At 41.3% G+C, this 20,870-nt stretch overlaps 1 protein-coding gene across 1 annotated transcript; it reads right to left on the reverse strand.

The window, feature by feature from the left end:
• Positions 1 to 5,864: 5,864 nt before the first annotated feature.
• LOC126981667 (uncharacterized protein DDB_G0280205-like) lies at positions 5,865 to 19,260 on the reverse strand. Its single transcript, XM_050833095.1, has 4 exons — positions 18,915 to 19,260; positions 9,393 to 9,577; positions 8,095 to 8,253; positions 5,865 to 6,691 (listed from the first exon to the last, which is right to left on the reverse strand). The coding sequence occupies exons 1-4, from the start codon at positions 19,096 to 19,098 to the stop codon at positions 6,443 to 6,445; spliced, it is 777 nt and encodes a 258-aa protein (XP_050689052.1). The 5' UTR covers positions 19,099 to 19,260; the 3' UTR covers positions 5,865 to 6,442.
• Positions 19,261 to 20,870: the final 1,610 nt, after the last annotated feature.

Below are 20,870 nucleotides of genomic sequence, written 5' to 3' on the forward strand. Positions count from 1 at the left end.
CCAGCTGTTCTATTTCTTTCTACTTTCTTATTTCTTTTCCTCTTTCCTTTCCTTTCCTTTACCTCCTATACCCCATCACCTGTTTTTTTATCCTTTCCCCTTTCTCATATTTTCCTACTTTTCCTAACTGATCTGTCTTTTTCCAGCTGTTCTGTTTCTTTCTACTTTCTTATTTCTTTTCCTCTTTCCTTTCCTTTCCTTTACCTCCAATATACCATCACCTGTTTTTTTTATCCTTTCCCCTTTCTCATCTTTTCCTACTTTTCCCAACTCACCTGTCTTTTTCCAGCTGTTCTGTTTCTTTCTACTTTCTTATTTCTTTTCCTCTTTCCTTTCCTTTTCTTTACCTCCAATATCCCATCACCTGTTTTTTTTATCCTTTCCCCTTTCTCATCTTTTCCTACCTTTCCTAACTCACCTGTCTTTTTCCAGCTGTTCTGTTTTTTCAACTTTCCCGTTTTTTTCCTCTTTCCTTATTTTTACTTTTTTCCTATTTTCCTCACCTGTTTTTTTGCACACCTGTCATTTTCATACCTTTCCTCATCTCATATTTTTTTCCCTTTATTTTTCCTTAACTTGCTTTTCTTTCCATTTTCTTCACTTTCGCTGTTTTTTTCTTCATTTTTTGTATTTTAAGCCTTTCCCTTCTAGCTTACCTTACCTACCCTCCTCTCTTCCTCCTCCTCCTCCTCCTCCTCCTCCTCCCTCCCTTCCTTCTCTCCATTAACTTTTACCTTCTTCGTGCCCTTTACCGTTCCCTAGATACCTGTCCAAACACACACACACACACACACACACACACACACACACACACACACACACACACACACACACACACACGCACACACACACTACCACTAATACTACTACCACTACCACCACCACCACTAATAATACACTAAAATTAAATGCATGAATAAGTGAAAGGATAAACATTAATTAAACACAACAACAACAAAAAAATCACACCTGCATTTCTTCTCTACCTGTCGGCCTCTTACCTGAGAAATAATTAAACGGCGACTTTACTAATGCAGGAAGGAGAAGGTTTGAAGAAAAGGCTCATGAATTTAGGCGGAGGAGGAGGAGGAGGAGGAGGAGGAGGAGATAGGGAGAAGGATGGGGCGAGAGGAATGAGGAGGAGAGGAGGAATAGAAGTGATGAAGGAGGGGAAGGAGAGGAACAGAAGGGGTGAAGGAGGAGGAAGAGGAGGAGGAGGGGGGAAGAAGGATGGGGGAGAGAAGAATGCGGGGGAGAAGAATGAGGAGAAGAGGAGGAATAGAAGTGATGAAGGAGGGGAAGGAGAGGAACAGAAGGGGTGAAGGAGGAGGAGGAAGAGGCGGAAGAAAAGGAGGACAAGGATTTGGAGGAGGAAGAAGAGGAGGAGGAGGAGAATAGGGAAGAAAAGGAGATGAAAAAGAGGAAAAGGAGGAGAAGGGAGAGGAAGAAAGAGGACGAAAAGGAGGAAGAGGAGAAAGAAGAGGTGGAGGAAAATGAGAAAAAAAGTGATGAGATACAAATATAAAGAATGAAAAAAAGGAAAAAAAAGACGAACATAAAATAAACAACAAACAAACAAACAAAAAATGAAAACAGTCATAAACAAAATCGAATCAATAAACAAGGAAGTAAAAAAAACAGACCCAATCACTTCCATTCCTTTATTAATACTTTCCTTTACTTACTTATTGATTGGTAATTGATTTGCATACTAATTTCAAGAGTAAGGGCAGGTGAGCGTGACCCAAATCCTTCACTCTCTCTCTCTCTCTCTCTCTCTCTCTCTCTCTCTCTCTCTCTCTCTCTCTCTCTCTCTCTCTCTCTCTCTCTCTCTCTCTCTCTCTCTCTCTCTCTCTCTCTCTCTCTCTCTCTCTTGTTCTTCTTTTTCTTTTCTTCTTTTTTCTTCTGTTTTCTTTCTCTCTCGTTACACTCTTCCAACACATTTCTTCCTTCTCCCTTTTTCTTCTCTTTCCTCTTCATGATCTTCTTTGTCTTCTTCCTTTCCTTTTTTTTCTTTCTCTTCTTCACTTTTCCTCTTTTTCTTAATATTCTCCTTTATTTTTCTTCTCTCCTTCATTTTTTCTTTCTTCAACTTCATCATCATCTTTCTTCTTCTTCTTCTTCTTTTTACACTTCTTCTTCTTCTTCTTCAATCGTTATCACACCTTTCCTCACCTGCAATCAAGACACGCAGGTAAGGGAAGGTACCCACGTGCACGCCTCACACCTGGTCACACCTCGCCTTGATTAGTGGACCCTTACGTGTGTACTAAGGTGAGCGATTTCTCTTCCCTTCCCCTATCCACCAGTCCCATTACCAACCCTTCCCCTATCCACCAGTCCCATTACCAACCCTTCCCCTATCCACCAGTCCCATTACCAACCCTTCCCCTATCCACCAGTCCCATTACCAACCCTTCCCCTATCCACCAGTCCCATTACCAACCCTTCCCCTATCCACCAGTCCCATTACCAACCCTTCCCCTATCCACCAGTCCCATTACCAACCCTTCCCCTATCCACCAGTCCCATTACCAACCCTTCCCCTATCCACCAGTCATTGTTTTCTCTTTTCTTCGTCCTTCCTTTCTTCTTCTTCTTCTTCTTCCTCTTCTTCCCATCCTAGCGACCCTCCCTGAACGTTTATCTTCATTTACTTTCTCCTCCTCCACTTCTTCCTCCCGCTTTTCATTCTTCTTCTCCTCCTCCATTGCTACGTATTTCTTTCATTATTTTTCTCTTCTTCTTCTTCTTCTTCTTCTTCTTCTTCTTCTTCTATACCTCGTTTCTATTATCTTCCTTTTTCTATTTGTTTTTCTTCATTTTTTTCTTTTTTGTTCTTTCTCTTTCTTGTTTTCTTAATTTTCATGTTTCTTTTACTGCTCCTGATCGACGCTTTATTCCTCCTCCTCCTCCTCCTCCTCCTCCTCCTCCTCCTCCTCCTCCTCCTCCTCCTCCTCCTCTCCTTCTCCTCCTCCTCCTCTCCTCCTCCTCCACACGCAGCGATGATTAATTAATGAGTCTATCTTCCTTCTTGGTCTTGTTAGCATAATGTATCTCGTCCTCCTCCTCCTCCTCCTCCTCCTCCTCCTCCTCCTCTTCCTCTTCCTCCTCATCTTCATATTACACGTGATCGTAAGGTAGCGTGCAAGATGGGTACACACACACACACACACACACACACACACACACACACACACACACACACACACACACACACACACACACACACACACACGATGTTTTTCTTCTTGTTATTATTTTTAGCACCAATTCCTCTTCCTCTTCTTCTTTTTCTTCTTTTTACTTCTTTTTATGTTTCCTCTCTCTTTTTTATCATCATCATCATCTTTATTCTCTTTTATTCTTGTTTATTTCATTTTATTTTAATTGTCATCATCATCGTTCTCTTCTTCATCTTCTTCTTTAACATTATCTCCATCATCTTCATCTTTTCTTCTTCTTCTTCTTCTTCTCCTTCTTCTTCATCATCATCATCCTCTTCTTCCTCTTCCAACAGGTAACCACTCCCACCAATTAACACCAGAAAGGTAAACAAACAAACACAGACAGGTGAGAGGATACACTTTATTTACCTGCGCCCTCCTCTTAATCAGTGCCGGAGGTAAGGACACACCTGGGCCTTACCTTAATGAATATACACCTCACCTAGTCACCTTACCTTACCTACCTAACTAATCTTTATATATATGGTAGTATGTATTGCAAAATAAATATATATATGTATACTAGCTATGGTGTATTTTTCTCCTATAATGAGTATGATTTTTTATGGGGAGTTTTGGGGGGTTGATGGGGAGGAAAATGAAGTGAAATTCTGATGTGGGGATTTGGGGATTTCGAGTTTTTTGATGGGAAATTTGGGGTTTGATGGGGAGGAAAATGTAGCGATGTTTTTGATGAGTATTTTTTCAGGGGAATTTTGGGGATTTGTGGCACGTTTTGATTGGGGATTAGGGGTTTTAAGGGATATTTTGATTGGGAATTTAGAGATATAAGGTATGTTTTTGAATGGGGATTTGAGGATTAGGGGATATTCTTAAATGGGGATTTGGGGATATTTTGATGGGAATTAGTTAATGCATTTAATTCTGTATGGGGATCTTTTGGGGAATGATGGGGAAGATACAATAGTGATCTTTTGATGGAGATTGGGGGAATTTTTCGATGGGGATTTAAGGGATTAGTGGGGAGGATAATAGGGACATTTTATGGATCTAGGAATATATAAGGTTTTTCTATGGGGAATTAAAGGATAGATGGGGAATATAATCTAGCGTTGGGGAAGCATATGTACATGGGTTGGGGATGTATGGGGAATGAGTGGTGGGAGTGGTAGGGATGAATGTACATGTGTTTGTTGGTTATATACAGTGAAAAGAGGAAGGATGGGGAAGGATGGGGAAGGATGGGGAAGGATGGGGAGGAACTGGGGATGAAATATAAAAAGAAAGATAGAGAGAGAGAGAGAGAGAGAGAGAGAGAGAGAGAGAGAGAGAGAGAGAGAGAGAAAGGAGAAAGGAGGGAGGAGGAGGAGAGACGGATGAATTGTTTACAAGTGAACTTAGCAAAGGTGAGGAGGAGGAGGAGGATGAGGAGGATGAGGAGGAGGAGGAGGAGGAGGAGGAGGAGGAGGAGGAGGAGGAGGAGGAGGAGGAGGAGGAGGAGGAGGAGGAGGAGGTAACGAATAACGATACAGTACCTTTTTTTTCTTCCCCTTCCTCCTCCTCTTCCTCCCCACCTCTTCCCCTACCTCCTCCTCTTCCTCCCCACCTCTTCCCCTACCTCCTCCTCTTCCCTTCCCATTCCCTTCCCCACATCATAAATTCATCAGTCTCTAAGAAGTAGGTCTATATGCGTCCCAAACATGTGTGTGTGTGTGTGTGTGTGTGTGTGTGTGTGTGTGTGTGTGTGTGTGTGTGTGTGTGTCCTTGAAGCATTTCCAATTCCGTTCTTCCTGACACGCACACGGCTACGCATATACACGTTCCCTCACACACACACACACACGAACATAACATTGTGAGGAGGACGCACACACGCACACACGCACACACGCACACCCGCACACACGCACGCACGCTGAGTCACGGGTCATAACCGAAGGAGTAACCGTCCCCCTCGAAGACTCACGAAAGGGAATAAGCGATGACGATGAAGCGAGATTAAAGGAACGAAAATGAAGACGAAGCGGAAAGTAAAATTCGTGGAGTTTTTAGTGAAGAAAAAATGATGCCGAAAATACACGAAAAAACAACAACGGAGAATCGAGTATTTTTGCGCAATAAAGAATATTCGGAAACGGAAATTAATGGAAAAAAATACAGAACACGTTAGAAATCACGAGGAAAACCGAAAATACACGAAAACAACAACGGAGAATCGAGTACTTTGCGCTTTAAAGAATATTCGACAACGGAAATTAATGGAAAAAAAATACAGAACACGTTATAAATCACGAAGGAATATTGAAAAAAAGGAAATTCGCGAAAACGATAAAAACGCAAAGCAAAAAGTGGCCGATCAGAAAACGAAAGAAAAAAACGAATACGAAAAAATAAAAACAGGAAATAAACGAAAAATGCGAAAAAATGGTAAAAATGCAAAAAAAAAATCCCCCTATGAGAAAACGAGAAATAAAAGAAAATTACGAAAAAAAAAACGAAGTAAAAACCGAAACAAAACACGAAAAATTAGTTAAAATTCGATAAAACGATAAAAACCCAGAGAAAAAAAATCGCTAATAAGCAAACGAGAAATAACGAAATATACGAAGAAAAAAAAAAAAAAACGAAATTAAAACCGAAAAAAAAAACACGAAAAATTAGTTAAAAATCCACAAAGCGCCGAAAAGGAAAAAAAACCATGACAGTAAAACAAAACCTGGAAAAGACAAACAAAAAAAACAAAGAAAACAACAAGCAAGCACAAAACAACAACAGCACACACACACCAAAAAAAAAAAAAAAAAACATTCACCTATTATCCATTCCTCTAACCATTCATCCACTCCCACAAGTAAGTCATCCAATCAGTCATCCATTTACAGGTAGGTCATCCAGCCATCCATCATCAACAGGTAAGTACATTATATAACCTGTCACCCATTCAAATAAGTAAGTTACCAATAGTCATCCATCTCCAGGCCAGTCATCCAATAAGTCATCCTTCATACAGGTAAGTCATCCAAACAGTACTCCATTAACAGGTAAGTCATCCAATTGTCGTCCACTTTCGCACAGGTAACTAATCCACTCTACACCAGCGAAACACATTATCTAATTAGTCATCCATTCAAACAGGTAAGTCATTCAATTAGTCATCCATCATCACCGAGTATGCTAATCAGTCAGCCACTCCCTCAGGAAAATCACCCAATCAGTCATCCACTTACAGGTCAATCATCCAGTCATCCACCTGCCTATGTCGTGATCTCCTCCAGCTTAAGGTCGTCCATCAGAGTGGGCGAGTCGCAGGTGGGCGAGTTGGAGCCGGGCAGGTGGCGCGGGAAGCTGGAGTTGGAGGAGCGGCGGTGCAGCGCGGGGGGCGTGGTGATGGGCGGCGAGGTGGTGGGCGAGGTGGTGACGGTGGAGGTGGAGGTGGAGGAGGCGTGTCCGCTTTCCACCTCGCTGCTCACGGGGTCACAGTCGTGGTGATCCATGTAGCCGCCCTGAGGGAAGGGGGGGGGGGGGGGACGGTTTAATATCATGAAACACCCTTAATTAACCTCTGTAAACACTCCAGTCCTTTATATTCTAACCCCTGACACTCTAGTCCTTTATATTCTAACCCCTGACACTCCAGTCCTTTATATTCTAACCCCTGACACTCCAGTCCTTTATATTCTAACCCCTGACACTCCAGTCCTTGATATTCTAACCCCTGACACTCTAGTCCTTTATATTCTAACCCCTGACACTCCAGTCCCTTATATTCTAACCCCTGACACTCCAGTCCTTTATATTCTAACCCCTGACACTCCAGTCCTTGATATTCTAACCCCTGACACTCTAGTCCTTTATATTCTAACCCCTGACACTCCAGTCCTTTATATTCTAACCCCTGACACTCCAGTCCTTTATATTTAACAATCTGACATTCTAATACCTTAATACAATTATACAAACTTAATATCTTATACGTAAATGCATATCCTAATTCAAAATCCCAGATCACCGTATTTGCCGGCACACCTTTTCAAGCGCTATATATAAAACAACTGTTGCAAGACAGGCGATATGAAGATCGGGATCTTTATCTTCCTGTACAGGCATCGACAACGCCAGCACCAACACCAACACAACAACAGTGGCTGCCGCGCTCGTCGCCACAGGAAACGGTCACACCGAGTAAGGTCTGCTAGATCGTCACAGCCCTTCAACAACATCTTATTTTATCTGTACACTTCCTCGAGGCCTAGGTTAGGCGTAAGGTAAGACCTAGGTAATGCAGCATTCGGCGTCCAAGACGTATGCTAAGTTTTCGAGTCTTATTATGAGAAAAAGTGCATCGTCGACGCCGGCAGTTACGGTAACGCCAAAATCTCTACTTTCCACCTGACATGCTACTCAAAATACTTTAAACTCTATATTGAGATAATATTCAATACCCTATACTTGTATTTTTTTCTTTCACGTCCATACCATATACCCGACACCATACACCATACCCTCACTGTATGGTTATTCTACTACACACAACCATTCCTTTCCACCCACACTTCCTCTTAACCTGTCAGCAGTCTAAATAATTTACCTGACCCCTTCATTACCTTACAGTACCTGTCCTGTATCCTTACGTAACGTCCATTAGCATACCGAACCCTTACCTGTGTGTGTGTGTGTGTGTGTGTGTGTGTGTGTGAGAGAGAGAGAGAGAGAGAGAGAGAGAGAGAGAGAGAGAGAGAGAGAGAATTTTTTACATATTTCCTATTCCCTATTCTCTTACTTTTCTCTTACCTACCACACCCCTCTTCCTCCCTACCCATTCCTACCCATCCCATCACTTTACCCATACCCTCATCAGCAAAGCTACCCACCCGTTCCCCTTATCATCCCCTTTCCCCGTACTCACCTCGGAGGGCGTGGGTGTCGGGGAGTTGGGGAGGGAGGCGTGGGAGGTGAAGGTGGAGGAGGGGTTGGAAGAGGAGGTGGAGTGGTTGGCGGAAGTGGAGTTTGGGGGATTGCCGTCCACACTCGTCTTGTAGTTGTTGTTGATGGTGAGCTTTTTGGGCTGTGGAGGGAGGTGGAGGACGCGTTGTTAGTGAAGAAAATAGAGGAAGAAATGGGGAGGAAAAAATGGGGAGGAAAAACTGGGAAGGATAAATGGGGAGGAAAAAATGAGAAGGTAAAATATGGGGAGGAAAACTGGGAAGGAAAAATGGGGAGGAAAAAATGGGGAGGAAAAAATGGCATAGACATGGGATAGCTGCGGGGAGAAGAGGGGAGGAAGGGTTACAATAGGGGAAGGGGAGAGAGGAGAAGAGAGAACAGGGGAAAAGTTTGGAGATAAAGAGGGAAAGGGAGAAAGGGGAAGATGGGAGATAAGGAGAGGAAAAAATGGGGAGGAAAAAATGGGATAGCTGCGGGGAGAAGAGGGGAGGAAGGGTTACAATAGGGGAAGGGGAGAGAGGAGAAGAGAGAACAGGGGAGAAGTTTGGAGATAAAGAGAGGGACAGGGAGGAAGGGGAAAATGGGAGATAAGGATATTGATGGGGAGAAGGAAAAGAAAATGGGAGATAAAATATTTGGAGAGACAAAATAATACTATTGAAAATTTGGGGAGACTAAATAATACTCGTGAAAATTTGTGGAGATAAAATTATACTAGTGAAAATTTGGGGAGACAAAATAATACTCGTGAAAATTTGGGAGAGAAAACAATACTAGTGAAAATTTGGGGAGAGAAAACAATACTAGTGAAAATTTGGGGAGAGAAAACAATACTAGTGAAAATTTGGGGAGAGAAAACAATACTAGTGAAAATTTGGGGAGAGAAAACAATACTAGTGAAAATTTGGGGAGAAAATAATAGTAGTGAAAATTTGGGGAGAAAAAACAATACTAGTGAAAATTTGGAGAGAAAATAATAGTAGTGAAAATTTGGGGAGAAAAAACAATAGTAGTGAAAATTTGGGGAGAAAAAACAATACTAGTGAAAATTTGGGGAGAAAAAACAATAGTAGTGAAAATTTTGGGAGAAAAAACAATACTAGTGAAAATTTGGGGAGAAAAAACAATACTAGTGAAAATTTGGGGAGAGAAAAATATACTAGTGAAAATTTGGGGAGAGAAAACAATACTAGTGAAAATTTGGGGAGAAAATAATAGTAGTGAAAATTTGGGGAGAAGACAAAAAAAAAATACACTCACACTCGGGATGATGATGAAACCGAGGTCACTGTAGGATATGTCGGTAAACTCCCCACCCCCCGGCTCCGTGCGCCCCTCCAGACGGCAGTGGGGGGGGCGCTGCTGGAAGACGGTGCCCCCCGTGCCCCCTTCCACGCCCATGCCGCCGCCCACGCCCCGGGGAGAGCTGCTGCCCGTGCCCATATCTGCGGGGAGAAGAGGGGAGGAAGGGGTTAGAATAAAGGAAGGGGAGAGGGGAGAAGGGAGAAGAGGGGAGAAGTCTGGAGATAAAGAGAGGTACAGGGAGAAGGGGGAAGATGGGAGATAAGGATACTGATGGGGAGAAGGAGGAGAAACTGGGAGATAAAAAGATGGATGGGGGAGAAGGGAGGAGGGCGATTAAGGAGACGGATTGGGAGAAGAGGGGAGAAGTAGGGAGATAAAGGAAGGAGGAGGGGAAGGGAAGAAGAGGGGAGAAATAAGGAGATAAAGGGATGGGGAGGGGAAGGGAAGGGGAAAAGTAGGGAGATAAATGAAGGGGGAGGGGGAGGGAAGGGGAGAAATAGAGGAGGGAGGAGGGAAGGGGAAGAGTGAAGGGGAGGAAAGGAGTTAAAATAAGAGAAAGGGAAGGGAGAGGAGGGGAGGAAAAGAAGAAGAAGGGAATGAAAGGGATGGGAAGAAGAATGATAGAGAGAAAAAGGTAGAGAGGGAGAAGAGGAAGGGACGAGGTTGGAAGGAAAGGAGAGGGGGAAGGAAGGGGTTAATACAAGGGCTGGGAAGGGAGGGGAACACAAAAATAAAAACAATAAAAAAAACAATAAAAATAATAGTTAACAGCGAGCGTGTGTAATGGAAATAACGACACATCTCTTAATTACAGGTGGAGAGCCAGGTGATGATTATGGAGTTAGGTAATTAATGGAGATAATAATGGAAACTACTACTACTACTACTACTACTACTACTACTACTACTACTACTACTACTACTACTATTACTACTACTACTACTACAACATTCATACACGATATATATACACAAAATCTCACATCATCATCATCATCATCATCATCATTATCATCACCATCATCATCTAATTAATATTCACTCTTATCGATATCGTCCTTCTATTTTAAATCCTCCTCCTCCTCCTCCTCCTCCTCCTCCTACTACTACTCCTCCTCCTTTTTTCTTTTTCCTCTTCCTCCTCCTCCTTTTTCCTCCTCCTTTTTTCTCCTTTCTTTTTTTCTTCATTAAACTCAAGTCCTCCTCCTCCTCTTCCTCCTCTTCCTTTGATGTCACTTCCCTCCTCCTCTTCCTTCTCTTCCTCCTCTTCATTTGTCACCACCCCTTCTTCTTCTCCTCCTCCTCCTCCTCCTCTTCCTCCTTAACTTCATTCTCCCCTTTTTTGTTTCCTCTTCATCATCTCTCTATCTCTTTCTCCTTCCTCCTCCTATTATATCTCTCTCTCCCCTTCTTCTCTCCCCTTCTTCTCTCCCCTCTTCAAACCATTATCAGTAATTCACTTTTCCTTTATCTTCTTGTTTGTTTAATTAAGTCTTTCTCTCTCTCTCTCTCTCTCTCTCTCTCTCTCTCTCTCTCTCTCTCTCTCTCTCTCTCTCTCTCTCTCTTTCCATTTTTTCCTTCTTTTTTTCCCTTTTTCGTTTCCCTTTTTTTCCATATCCTCTTCCTCTTCCTCTTTTTCCCTTTCTTTTCCCTGCCTTTCTTTTTCTCTTCCTGTTATTCCTCTCTTCCTTCCTTCTCTCCCTTCGTCTTTTATTCCTTATTTTTGTGTTTATTTTTATATCTTTTTTTCCCTTTCTTTCCTTCCTTCCTTTACTTACTTATTTATCCTCCTCCTCCTCCTCCTCCTCCTCCTCCTCCTCCTCCTCAATCCTTTATTCTTTATTACAAACTTTTTAACCACCACCAACATCACCACCACCACGCCCACCATCATCACCACCACCACCAATATCACCACAACAGACTTTTGTTATGGACACGATATCTGATGGAGTGGGTTGCAAGAGGGGGAAGGGGAGAGGATGGGGGAGGGGAAGGGGGGGAAGGGGGGAGTGTGAAACGTCAATGAGGGGGAATGAATGGAGGGGGGGGGGATGGGTGTCGCATTACCCCCACTCCATAATGCGGTGACGATGATGGTGGTGATGGTGATGGACGGTGATAGTGATTTTGATTGTGATGAGGGAGAGGAAGAGAAGGAAAGGAAGCAGGGAGGGAGAGAGGAATATTAGAAAGAGGAGAGGAGAGGAAAATTTGAAGAACGATTTGGGAGGGATGGAGGAAAGAATAGTGAGAAAGAAGAGAGAAAGAGAGAATTAAGTAAATAGAAAAACAGGGAAAGAAGGAAGAAAAGGAAGGAAGACGGAGGTATAGAAGGAAGGAAGAGGAGAAAGCGACAAAGGAAGGGAGAGAGGGAGATAGAAAAGTATATTTAAAAGGAGAGAAAAAAAGAGAATTAAGTAAATAGAAAAACAGGGAAAGAAGGAAGAAAAGGAAGGAAGATGGAGGTATAGAAGGAAGGAAGAGGAGAAAGCGACAAAGGAAGGGAGAGAGGGAGACAGAGAAGTAAATAAAGAGGGAGAGGAGAGAAGGAAGAAAAGGAAGGAAGATGGAGGTATAGAAGGAAGGAAAGAAGAAAAAGAAACAAAGGAAGAGAGAGAGGGAGATAGAAAAGAAAATCTAAAAGGAGAGGAACAAACGAAAGGAGGAAAGAAAATGAAAGGAAATAAGGAAGAGGAAATAGAAGGGAAAAGTGAGAGGGAGATGAAAGGGCGATAAAAGTAGAGATAACAGAAGGAGGGAGAAGAGATAAAGCAGATGAAGGCGGGAGATAAAGAAGAGAAAGGGAGGAGAGAAAAGAGAGACTATTAAGAGGAAATAAAGAGGGGATAACAGAGGAAACAAGGTGATAAATGAGATAAGAAGAAAATTAGGGAGAGAGAATGAGGGAGATGAGGGAGAGATCAGAAGAAACAGTCCATATTATCGACCTATTCCTCCCTTCCCTTCTCCCCCTCCCTCTCTTCTCTCCCTTCCCTCTCCCTCTCATTCCTCTCCCTCCTCCCTGCCTTTCTCTCCTTTCCTTCCTCCTTTAGTTATTTTCCTTTTTATCTCCCTTTCATATCCCTCTCCCTCTTCTTTCTTTCCTCCCTCTTCTTTCTTCTCTTTCTTCCTTCTTTCCTCTCCTCTTCGATCTCCCTCTTTCTCTTCTTTCTCTCTTTCTCTACTTCCTCTCCCTCTTCTTCCTTTTTTCCTCTCCTTTTCGATTTACTTCTTTCTTTCTTTCTCTACTTCCTCTCTTTCTAATATTCCTCTCTCCCTCCATCCTTCCTTTCCCTCCCTTCTCCCCACCCTCCTCCTCCTCCTCCTCCTCCTCCCCCCCTTACCTGTCGATATCTCACCTGGCAACCTTGACCTCAGCACTCTCTCACCTTTGACCTTGTGTGTGTGTGTGTGTGTGTGTGTGTGTGTGTGTGTGTGTGTGTGAAGAGGGATAATCGCTAAACATAGAAACGTAAATATATAAACACACACACACACACACACACACACACACACACACACACACACTCACACACACACACACACACACATACACACACACACACACCTCGCAAAATTACACCTCTTCATCACATCTGTAATTATCATCTTCCTCTTCTTCCTCCTCCTCCTCCTCCTCCTCCTCCTCCTCCTCATACACAACAATTAACACCAAACAGGGAAAAAGAGAGAGAGAGAGAGAGAGAGAGAGAGAGAGAGAGAGAGAGAGAGAGAGAATAAAACATGAGCTTAGCAAATAAAACACCATCACCATTATCACCACCACCACAACCACCACCACAACCACCACCATCACCACCACCACCACCACCATCTGCAGTAAAATTATCCTGACCTTTCATAAAAACCGTGTGTGTGTGTGTGTGTGTGTGTGTGTGTGTGTGTATGTGTGTGTCGAGGAAAAAACAGAGATGAGATAGAAAAAAGGGAAGAGAAAGAGAAGGAGAACTAAGAAGAGGAGGAGATAAAGTAACTCAATAAGAAAGAAGGGGAGAAAGAATGATAGAGAATGAAGCAGAAGAAGAGGAAGAGGAAGAAGAAAAAGTAGGACCCGATTTCTTTTGTAGAGCAATTCTGTCCCACTCACTAATGCAAGAACTAACCGTTGTCTTCATTCTTTCATTCCTTCCTCTGCGCAAACTCTGTAACAGCCTTCCTTCGTGTGTAATTCCTTCTCTTATGACTTAAATTATTTCTTGTATGGAGTATAAATTTTCTTCTTAAGCAAAATTGTGTTTCTATATAAAGCTAATGTTGTTCTTGGTTTACCTGTCCTTGCATACCCAGTCATTGCATTATCTTACTTTTTTGAGGTAAAATAATAGAAAAGAATGATCATGTAAAGAAAAATACTTAGAGGAAAGAAAGGAGAGAAAAAGGAGAGAAGAAAAGAGATTAAAAGAAATATAAGAGTAATCTACCAAAAGGAAATTAAAAGAAAGTGTAGAGATAAGAAAGAGGAGTTAAAAAAGGAAGAAATAAATTAAGTAAAAGAGAGAAAGAAAGAGAAAACAGTAAAGTAAGAAAAAATACAAAAAGAAATAGAGATAACTTATAGAAAAAAAGAGAAAATGAGAAGAGAGAGAGAGAGAGAGAGAGAGAGAGAGAGAGAGAGAGAGAGAGATGTCAAGGTTAAAGTGTACCTGTAATACCTGTCTTTAATTCTCTGTACAGGTGTGTGTGTGTGTGTGTGTGTGTGTGTGTGTGTGTGTGTGTGTGTGTGTGTGTGTGTGTGTGTGTGTGTGTGTGTGTGTGTGTGTGTGTGTGTGTGTGTGTGTGTGTGTGTGTGTGTGTGTGTGTGTGTGTGTGTGTTATGGCGTGTGCGTGTCTATTGCGTGTGCGTTAATTGAAGGATGTACGTTTAATCCTCATGTATGTTTATTGTGTGTACGTTTCTTTTACACAGGAGTTAATTGTGTGTGTACATGTGTGTGTGTGTGTGTGTGTGTGTGTGTGTGTGTGTGTGTGTGTGTGTGTGTGTGTGTGTTAAAAATTGATTTTCTAGACTGATTCTCTCTCTCTCTCTCTCTCTCTCTCTCTCTCTCTCTCTCTCTCTCTCTCTCTCTCTCTCTCTCTCTCTCTCTCCCCTTATTTATAATGTACTTGTCCATGTCTAACAAAATCCATTTTATGAAGTTGTCAATCAAATGTCATTGTGTTAGAGAGAGAGAGAGAGAGAGAGAGAAGTGATGGGCTCCCTCCCGCCACGTTCACAGGTTCAAATGGCAAATGTGACTGGCATAAGCACTGAAGCAACGCGCACCTATAGCGTATGCCCATTATTTGACCTCTCCTCCCCCCTCCCTCCCTCCTCCCACCGAGGAAAATAAAGAGAACCAGAAGGTCGTCCCGCGTCGTCGACAATCCGTCCGTCACCATCTGGCGGGCGAGCGCACGTAACTTCTCTATCACGAAAAAAATGATTGACTTTATCGAACTCTTGAAGACAGGCAGAGAGAAAAAAAAAAAAGTGTCTCTCTCTCTCTCTCTCTCTCTCTCTCTCTCTCTCTCTCTCTCTCTCTCTCTCTCTCTCTCTCTCTCTCTCTCTCTCTCTCTCTCTCTCGCCCGAAAGTGGAGCAAGGTTGGTGTGATTTTTTTTGGGGGGGGAGATTACGTTGTTAAAGGTGGATAATAATAGTTGCAGTAGTAGTAGTAGTGGTGGTAGTAGTAGTAGTAGTAGTAGTAGTAGTAGTAGTAGTAGTATATTCTAGTTATGTTTCGTAAAATCAATATATATTACTATCCTGCAGAGGTCTAGTATATACAAGGATTAAGTGACTTGGATTAATTTTCTTTCCTCATTAGGCGAATTAATGTTCATCTGTATCGTAGTCACCATGCAGTACCATTATCAGGGCTTAGGTTATTAAGCTCACACGGCATTAGCATTTCAAGGCGACGTGCGGGAATATTTCAAGCTCTCCTTAGCTCTAACATTCCTTTAAGGTCAAGCCCAACATTAACAGGTATCTTTTTACAAGGAAGAGAATGATCGTGATGGTAGTCGTGAGGCAAAAGGTGTCAGGTGTGTGGAGGTGTGGAATACGCCCGATGACTGCTGTATGAATGTTGCATAGACGCGTTTCCTTCGAGCTTTCTATGAGCCATTCACTGTTGCGACTTAAGGGAAACACACAATACATTAATTTTCTGTGATAGTTTTAGTGTGGCGCAAAAATATATCAAGAAAACAGTTACAGGAATTCAGCAAAGGGGTAAACTAATTTGAATTCAACGAAGAGGAAAAATTACTTGAGTTTAACAAGCGCGAAAATGTCTTGAAATGAAAATGAAACTTTGAATTTAACGAAAGTGAAAAATGGTTTAGAAATTAGATGCTCCCGATCGTGTTTTAGTTGGTAACGGTTGAGGTTTCTTAGTAAGGGAGAGCTTGGAAAACGCCCGGAAGAGATAATACATTCAGATGCATTAATAACGAAATGAAAAATAAATTACCAAGCGGTGTGTTACGTGTGTGTGTTACGAAGCGAGTGATGGGATATAAGAATCGATGACATTTATATATTATTACACACACACAAAACGACCCCGATACAAATCACATACAAACTCACAAACACAAACACACACACAAAAACGACCCCGATACAATTAACATACAGACTCACAAACACAAACACACACACAAAAACGACCCCGATACAATTAACATACAAACTCACAAACACAAACACACACACAAAAACGACCCCGATACAATTAACATACAAACTCACAAACACAGACACACACACAAAAACGACCCCGATACAATTAACATACAAACTCACAAACACAAACACACACACAAAAACGACCCCGATACAATTAACATACAGACTCACAAACACAAACACACACATAAAAACGACCCCGATACAATTAACATACAGACTCACAAACACAAACACACACACAAAAACGACCCCTATACAAACAACATACAAACTCACAAACACAAATAATAGGAAACATAATGAAATATAATAAAAAACAAAAAAACATACAGATCGTCAAAGGTAAATCAAACACTTAAATAAGGTGTACGGAGGCGATGTCATACACAAAAATAACTATATCTTCCTACAGCGCCGTCTATGCATCATTCTTCCAGCAGTCATCGGGCGTATTCCACACCTCCTCCACACACCTGACACCTTCTGCCTCACGACTACCATCCCAACCATTCTCTCCCTTGTAAAAAAATAATACCTGAAAAAAATATCATATCCCTTACTGGCAAATGTATAAAAAACATTCCCTCCCCTTTTTTGTGTGGAATTAAAACAAAAATATTTCTCCATTTCTATGAAGAATATAAAAAGACGTCCATTTATAGTCCAAATATTTATAAACTATTCTCTCAGTTTCTGGTAAATAAAAGAGAGCTATTGCCTCCCTCTCAAGTAATATTAAAAACTTCTCTCCCTTGCAAAACATTCAAAAACTATTCTCACCCTTTCAAGTAAAATATTGATTAAAAACTCTTTCACAGTAATCTTACATATATAGCTACTTCATATTCAAAAGTTAAACCTGATATTACAGCAGATTAGCGAGCTTTTTGGAATAGCGATTAGCGAGCTTTTTGGAACAGCGATTAGCGAGCTTTTTGGAACAGCGATTAGCGAGCTTTTTGGAACAGCGATTAGCGGGCTTTTTGGAACAGCGATTAGCGAGCTTTTTGGAACAGCGATTAGCGGGCTTTTTGGAACAGCGATTAGCGAGCTTTTTGGAACAGCGATTAGCGGGCTTTTTGGAACAGCGATTAGCGGGCTTTTTGGAACAGCGATTAGCGAGCTTTTTGGAACAGCGATTAGCGGGCTTTTTGGAACAGCGATTAGCGAGCTTTTTGGAACAGCGATTAGCGGGCTTTTTGGAACAGCGATTAGCGAGCTTTTTGGAACAGCGATTAGCGGGCTTTTTGGAACAGCGATTAGCGGGCTTTTTGGAACAGCGATTAGCGGGCTTTTTGGAACAGCGATTAGCGGGCTTTTTGGAACAGCGATTAGCGGGCTTTTTGGAACAGCGATTAGCGAGCTTTTTGGAACAGCGATTAGCGAGCTTTTTGGAACAGCGATTAGCGGGCTTTTTGGAACAGCGATTAGCGAGCTTTTTGGAACAGCGATTAGCGAGCTTTTTGGAACAGCGATTAGCGGGCTTTTTGGAACAGCGATTAGCGAGCTTTTTGGAACAGCGATTAGCGAGCTTTTTGGAACAGCGATTAGCGGGCTTTTTGGAACAGCGATTAGCGGGCTTTTTGGAACAGCGATTAGCGGGCTTTTTTTTTTTTACACCTTTTTTTGTTGCCCTTGAGCTGTTTCTTTCGCTGTAAAAAAAAAAAAATCCTTCACTCCGACACCTGTTTTGCTAATTGAGGCATTCCTACCTCTAATCAAGACAGGTAAGTGATTCTCCGGTAATGGAGAAAGGAATCTAAATGCCTCTAATTATACAGGTAAGAAAGGTATTGTAAACGGCATCTTCTTCACCATCATCACATGCTATCACAATCATACTATCATCATCACCATCATTTCTTCGTCACCATCACCTTCACTATCACCACCATTATTCAGAACCACACCAAACACCATCTACTCCAATCATCATCACACCTAAAATCATCACCATCACGCACCATTACACATCAAATCCCTTCCATACACATATCACCATCATCACCATACATCCTTCTTTCATATCCCAATAGAACTTCACACACCATATCTTTATCACCATCATCACCATCAATATCACTATCCTCATCATCCTCAACCATATACCAAACACACAATACATCTTTCCCTTACACACTAACACACATACACACACACACCATCTCTCTCTCACTATCATTACTACCATCACTATCAAAATCACTATCTTATAAAAAACGTGCCCCATACAATAAATCTTTCCACTCAAACACACATATACACACATACACCCTCACCATCACTATATCACCTTCACTATCAAACTCCACCATAACATACGCTACAGTTTCTAAATTCACACAAATTAAAAAGAAAATGAGAAATAGAGGATAAAATAAGAGAGGAAGAAACGAGGCAAATGGAACAAAAATATAGAAAAGAAAATAAGAAAGAAAGGATAAAGTTAGAGGAGGAAAGAAGACAAATGGAATAAAAAGAAGATAGCAAAGATTACGATGAAGAAAATGAGAAATAGAAGATAAAATAAGAGAGGAAGAAACGAGGCAAATGTAACAAAAATAAAGAAAAGAAAATGATAAAGAGAGGATTAAATTAGAGAAGGAAACAAGACAAGAAATGGAACAAAAAGAAGATAGCAAAGAATATGATAAAGAAAATGAGATGTAAAAAAAATAAAGTTAAGAGGAAGAAAAACACACAAACACACATACATACACCATCATCCTCACCCTTACCCCCCATCATCACCATCATCATTACCATCACCACTCACCGTCCTCTCTACTAAGATAGCTCCTCAGTTTGGTCTTCGCTTCGTCATAGTATTCGCGAAGTTTATCCACTGGCTTCGTCCCTCCAAGTGGAAAAAACACCTCTTCCACCTCCTCCTCCTCCTCCTCCTCCTCCCTCATGCGCTGGTCCTTCTTCCCTATCCTCCTGGTGGCTGGCTGGTCCATTCCTCCCCCCTCGTAGACGCCCAGGTATGCCGCTCTACCCAAACCCCGGTCCAGGTGAGGTTAGTGGAGCGGTGAGCGTGTGTGTCCTCCCCCCTCCGATGTGCGTGGCCAACTGACTGACTGAGGTGATTCGGGTGTGATGTGCCGGGACTGTTTTTGTTAGGGTTGAGAGGAAGGGTGACTGGGTGGACGGTTCCTTTTTTTTTTATTATTTCCTTGCTTGATTTTTTTTATTTTGTTTCTTCATTTCTTGGTTTATCTTTATTCTTCCTTTCTCATTATTTTGTCTATCTTTTTCTCCTCTACTTTTCTTGTTTCTTTATTTCGCCTGATTTTTCCTCTCTCACCCTTCTTTTTTTTTCGTTATTATTTTTTTCTTCTTTTGTTTTTGTTGTTGTTTTTTTCTTTCATTTCGTTTTGTTTCCTCTTTCGTTAATTGGTCTTTACTTGTCTTCGTCTTTTTTTTATTTCACTGTCTTCGTTTCTTCTTTCGCTTTTTTTTGTCATTTTCTGTATTTCTATTGTTTTTATGACTTTTTTTATTGTCCATCTTTTTCTTTCCCTTGTGTTTTTGTTATTCTCGTTAGTCTCTCTCTCTCTCTCTCTCTCTCTCTCTCTCTCTCTCTCTCTCTCTCTCTCTCTCTCTCTCTCTCTCTCTCTCTCTCTTTTGTTTCTTTATTAATTTCCTTTTTCTTGTTTTCCCTTCTTTATTTCTGTCTGTTCTTTCATTTGCTTTGTTTCTTTTGTTTTTTCTATTAATTCTTCCGAGGTTCTCACTATCTTTTTTTTTTCATTATCTTTGTTTTTCTCTTTATTTTCATATTTTTTCTTTCCTTTCTTTTGCCTTTTTTTGTTTTCCTCTTTATACTTCGTTTCTCACTCTCTTCATCTTTCTTTTATTTTTTCCTTCTTTTGTTCCGTTTCTTTGTTTCCTATTCTTTATTTTTCCTCTCGCTTTATATTTCTGTTTTCTATTTTTTCTTTCATTTGTTTTATATCCTTTGTTTCCTTCTCTAAATTCTACCTCTCTTATTTTATTTATCTTTTATCGTCTCTATTAGTATTTCCTTATTAGTTATCATCTCTTTCTCTTTCTTTCAATTTTTATCGTTTTTATGATTATTTTGCATTTTCTCATTTCCCTTTATTCTCATTCGCTCTCCTCCTCTCCTTTATCTTCCTCTCTCACATTCTCCTCCTCCTCTTCACTCTTCCCCTCTTCTTGTTTCTTGTCCGTCTTCTTCTTCTTCTTCTTCTTCTCACCTCTCAATCTCTTCCTTACATTCTTTAATCTTCGTCCCCCATGTCTTAATTCTCCTTGTTCTTCCTCTTCCTCTCTTTCGTCTCCATCCTTTACTTCTCTTTCCGTCTTCCTAAAAATTATCTTTATCGCCTCTTTCTTCTTCTTCTTCTTCTTCTTCTTCTTCTTCTTCTTCTTCTTCTTCTTCTTCTTCTTCTTCTTCTTTTTCTTCTTCTTCTTCTTCTTCATTACTTTCTCTTCTTGTCAGTCCATTTCGTACTTGCTCTATCCATCTATCTATCTAGCTATCTATTTATCTATCTATCTATCTGTCTATCTATCTATCTATCTCTATCTATCTGTCTGTCTATCTATATTTTATCACTAATTCAATCTCTGTTCATTGCTTCTTCCTTCCTACTCCTTGTCTTTTTCTTCTTCTTCTTCTTCCTCCTCCTCTTCTTCTTTTTCCTCCTCCTCCTCCTCCTCCTCCTCCTCCTCCTCCTCCTCCTCCTCCTCTCTCTTGCAAGTC

The sequence above is a fragment of the Eriocheir sinensis genome, chromosome 49 (assembly GCF_024679095.1).
Source record: "Eriocheir sinensis breed Jianghai 21 chromosome 49, ASM2467909v1, whole genome shotgun sequence".
NCBI classification, from domain to species: domain Eukaryota; kingdom Metazoa; phylum Arthropoda; class Malacostraca; order Decapoda; family Varunidae; genus Eriocheir; species Eriocheir sinensis.